Raw genomic sequence first — 4,646 nt, 5'->3', positions numbered from 1 at the left:
TTTAGGTTATATAATAATTTTAAAAAATAAAATAATATAGTTAGAGTGGTAATTTTACTTTCTAAAATGGTTATTTCAATAACAAAGTTTAATTTTAAGTGTGGATGTGTCATTCATGTTAACTAGAAAAAAAATTATAATTCTGATTCGATTTTTTTCTACACTAATTAGAAGTAAAAATGTTTTTTTAAGATCAAACCTTGCATGGGAAAATGTAAGTTATTCCCTAATAAACTATCATATGTTGGAGTAGAATAAATAAACATACAGTTGGTTTATTTGAAAGCTTAATTAAAGTACACACATACACACAGGAGGATCCAGTAATAATTATTATAAAACAGAGTGAAGTGAAAACTAATTAAGCAAATACCATGTCAGACTTTCTCTCTCTTAACCTACTTTGCAATCACATTTGCATAATGATGTTGGTCTGATAGCCGAAAGTGGTCGGTTAATCCAAAGTGTGCCATGAGAAGCCATACATGAGTGAGCAACTCTCCCCCATTTCTAAGCTGTTGGCCATGCTCCCTCCCTTTGCATTTTTTTGCTGCATTTCCCATTATATCCATCCAAATCTCACCAAGTTTCATCCACTTCTCTTTTAAATCCTTACAAAATCATAATTATAGGTATATATATATGTTAAGTCTAACAGGCAGTTCAGTTTGTAATTTTCGGACATTTATTAAAATGAGGGAAAAAAAATTTAACTAGTACGTACCTTTTTCTCTTGCTTCACTCTTTTGATATACGAAATCGCATCAAGTAAAGTTTGATCTCCTCCAGTATATCCTCCCAAGATACTTTCGCATGTTTCTTTTTCAGTTGAATGGTAATGTGACTCTTCGTAAGGGGTGTTAGCTGTCCTTTGAAGGTTAACCTGAGTTATGCCAACGGATACCATGGAAGGATGCTTTACTAAGAGATAGAACATGTATCTAGAGATCTGTCTGCCAATTTCAGACTGCTTCTTAGTATCCTCTCCATCTCCATCCAAATAGAAGGAAACTTCTGTAACAATGTGAAAGAATAAAATGGCTTTTGCTGGGTCTTGCTCAAACTTGGGAGCTTCACTGACCATCCAATCATCACCGCCTTCTGTTCCTTGTAAACTATTGTTTTCTCTTCGGCTTGTGGCAGCTTTTTCTTTGAAATACTGGAAGACTGATTTTTGAAAGTCTTCGGAGATTTCTTCAGGTTGACGGACCAACCATAGCTTTTCTAGCAGTTCATCTAATCTTTCACAGGTCAATCTGGAACGCAACCACTGGAGCTTCAAGAAGCAGTTCAGAAAGCTCATCTGACACATTTTATTTGACCACCTAGGACCATTCGATGGTTGAGAACAAATTCGGGATTTTGAGGTGGAGACCTTTTTATCAAAATTTAACCTAGCGTAAAATCTGTCTGAGGAGAGTATGAGTAATGCTGAATATATGTCTAGAAAAATACCTACGGCTAGTAAAAGGAATGTTATGCAAATGTCAATCTTTGAATACTTGTCTTTGCCATGAAGAAAAGTAAAGAAAAGGAAGACAAAACAGGTGAGAAGAAAAGTGATGAGGCGCAGGATGAAGATGTAACGTCCATAGAGTAAAGTTGCCTTGGTATAAAGACGATCATATATCAATCCAAGCTCCATTTCAATCACTCTAAAAGCATTTTGAGGAGTCATATTTCTGAAAAGAGAATGAACTCTGTCCCTTAAACCAGTGTTTAATGCAGAGTCTAAGATATGACTCAAAGTTGCTTTCTCTAATGCATAGGCTACCTGTAATTTATCTCCATCTGAAGGCAAATTGTAATCAGAGAAGACTGTGTGATGTAATGGAAACTCCTTTGCAATATTACTCATGTCTACTCCAACAAAATAGCCTGCGTCACGCTTCTCTCTTCGTATCATATCAAAATTCTGTTCGGAAAATTCTCCATGCGAGGGCTTTACAAGTTTCTTTCTAAGTGTCTCATTGGTTGCAGATTTGAGTGCCAACGTGCGCTCTCCATACTTGATAAGCCCTGCACAAAACATTAAAACGAACATAACCGAAAGGGGAGAGCTTGTCCAACTCATTACCAAGACATAAATTGTGGTTCCTGTCTGCACAACAAGCTGTAGAAAGTGCCTCAACCACAACTCATTATCTTCCAAGGCGAAAGAAGTAATGGTGTCAGGGCCACCTAAGTGTAGGAGAAGAAATGGTGCCCAAAATGCGGTTAGTTCAGTTTTGGCATCAACAATGCACCCACTATTTTCTAGATAGAAATCTGCAAGATTATTTGAGAGTACACCGAGGGCAAGAGTTGCTATGGCGTCTGCTTCTAAATACGCACACCATACAACAATTGTGGTCCATAGCTTGTGAGAATATTTTCTTCGATTGCCCATAATGATGAGTACAATTTGAAGGAGGAGGCTAAGCAGAACCATCACTCGCAAATCCCATTCTTTCCAGACTTTCTTCAGTCTTGGAGGAACTAGCTCTATGACCATCCTCCTCCTCCTCTTTGAATGGATCAAACTGCTAACAACTGGATTTAAATTATAAGCTTTAGAAACACGGAGCAAAAAAACTACTAAGATCATTAATCGGAAATTATAAAAAATAAAAATACAATTCACTGCTTTCGTAAAAGGAAGGACTCCATTCCAATTCAAGTAAAAGATATAATTGATCATTCATATTTTAACATTTTATAAAAGTGATAAATTTATTGTCACATAAAATAATCACTTGCGACAATTCATTATTAGTCGTTGGGCTGAAACAAATAAAAGATTTAATATTTACAGTAACATTTTAAGTAGACTTTAAAATATTTAGACACCAAAATCTGCGAACTATTAAATACTTGAAAAATGTTGATCACTAAGAGCAAATTAAGCATTAAGAGAAATATAGCAAAACAGCAAATTAAGCAGTAACAGATACATACTTGAGGTTATCATTGGCGATATAATTGCTTCCTGACTCCTGAATATTGAATGTTCAGTTGTCCTTGGATTGCTTGATGAGAATGAGAGAAAGGAAGAGAAATGCTTTATAACCCACATTATTTTTTTGTCTGCTTAGGAAGTAACAAATTAAATTACCAATAAATCAATTCTCCTTAAAGCTTCTTCAATATAATTAGTCTTTTGTTGATGAATAAGTTGGGTCCTGATTAATTTATATTAGGACCCAACTTTTATATGCATTGTTCTAATAATAAATTATCTGGACATTCTAACTGAAGAATTATTTTATATATATATATGAAAAGAGACATATAATAAAGATAATATTTTTTATGTTAATTAATTTTTACTAAATTAGAGTCATATTTTATATCAAAACACTTTTGCCTTTTGGATCAAGAAACATACTAAACTTCTTAAAAAAAAAAAAAAATTATATTAAGAAATTCAAATATAATGTTGGTCTGGAGGTTACTTGCCCATCCCTTATTCTTCACTATCTTCTTCCAGCTTACAAATTTGCATCTTATTCTCCTTTAAATTCGATTAAAGTATCCCTTTCTTTGTAGTTAAAAGAATATAATCAATTAAAAGTTAATTCTCTTTCTTTTAAGTTTCCAAAGAATCGGGGTTTTAAATAAATCAACCAAATATTTTCGTAAAATGTCACAAGTCCTTAAGCTTAACAATATTTGACAAAATCCTTCTTAATTCACTATATCATAATTTAAATCTATAGAAGCCACTTTACAGTTTATTAGAGACACAAAATGCAAGTACGGTGATACAGCAAAAGGTTAAATTTAGTTAACGCAAGTAAGGTCAATTTTACAAATCAAAAACTAACCATGTTAGCCTACTTAAACCATAATCACCAGATAAGTAGGAACATTCCATGAACATAAGCAGAAAATACTGTGTAATACAACCATAACCCAAACTTTCTGAGCATATCAAGCAATAACTATTTAAAAGACGTATGAATTGAAATAATTATAAAAAATACATAAAAACATGTATTTCTGGGTAGATTATGTCATGGTTCATTTTCTTACGGTAAACATGACCCATTACATTAACTTGAAGACTGTTAATCCTACTACACATCAACAAAATCATACTAGTTTTTGGTTCTTATTGTCCCAATCATATTGTTGAAAATAGCAAGCCTCAATCTATATATTTAAACATGTTAACATATATCTAATTCATAAAATGGAAATTTCCATCTCTGTTCTTTATCACTTCAACTCGAAACTTCACTTCTTCAATTCTTCACTGTAACTTTAGATGAAATTCATATCTAGTATAATCTTCAACAACATGCATTTAACCAATATTACTTCAGTCAACCATAAGTTTATAAATTTGTAATTGAGTAGACATTCAACAAATGGGTAAAACAACAAAGAACCATAATATGTTACAATAAAGAAAAACAATAGGAAAATATTACTCAACTCATAATATGTAATGGCAAAGAAAAAACCTCAAAAATTCTAACAAAATGCACTTAACCAATATTACTTCAGTAAACCACAAGGTTATAAATTTGTAATTGAGTAGACATTTAACAAATAGGTAAAACAACAAAGAACCATAATATGTTACAATAAATAAAAACAATAGAAAAATATTACTCCACTCATAATATGTAATGACAGAAAAAACCTCAAAAATTCTATTT

At 32.4% G+C, this 4,646-nt stretch overlaps 1 protein-coding gene across 1 annotated transcript; it reads right to left on the bottom strand.

Annotated features, from left to right (window-relative positions):
* Positions 1-279: 279 nt before the first annotated feature.
* On the bottom strand, positions 280-3,215 carry LOC123221811. Its single transcript, XM_044644728.1, has 3 exons — positions 2,938-3,215; positions 725-2,532; positions 280-611 (listed from the first exon to the last, which is right to left on the bottom strand). The coding sequence occupies exons 1-3, from the start codon at positions 3,053-3,055 to the stop codon at positions 399-401; spliced, it is 2,139 nt and encodes a 712-aa protein (XP_044500663.1). The 5' UTR covers positions 3,056-3,215; the 3' UTR covers positions 280-398.
* Between the last annotated feature and the right edge of the window lie 1,431 nt (positions 3,216-4,646).

Source organism: Mangifera indica, chromosome 7 (genome assembly GCF_011075055.1).
Source record: "Mangifera indica cultivar Alphonso chromosome 7, CATAS_Mindica_2.1, whole genome shotgun sequence".
Taxonomy (NCBI): domain Eukaryota; kingdom Viridiplantae; phylum Streptophyta; class Magnoliopsida; order Sapindales; family Anacardiaceae; genus Mangifera; species Mangifera indica.
This window is presented reverse-complemented; position numbering and strand designations above follow the sequence as displayed.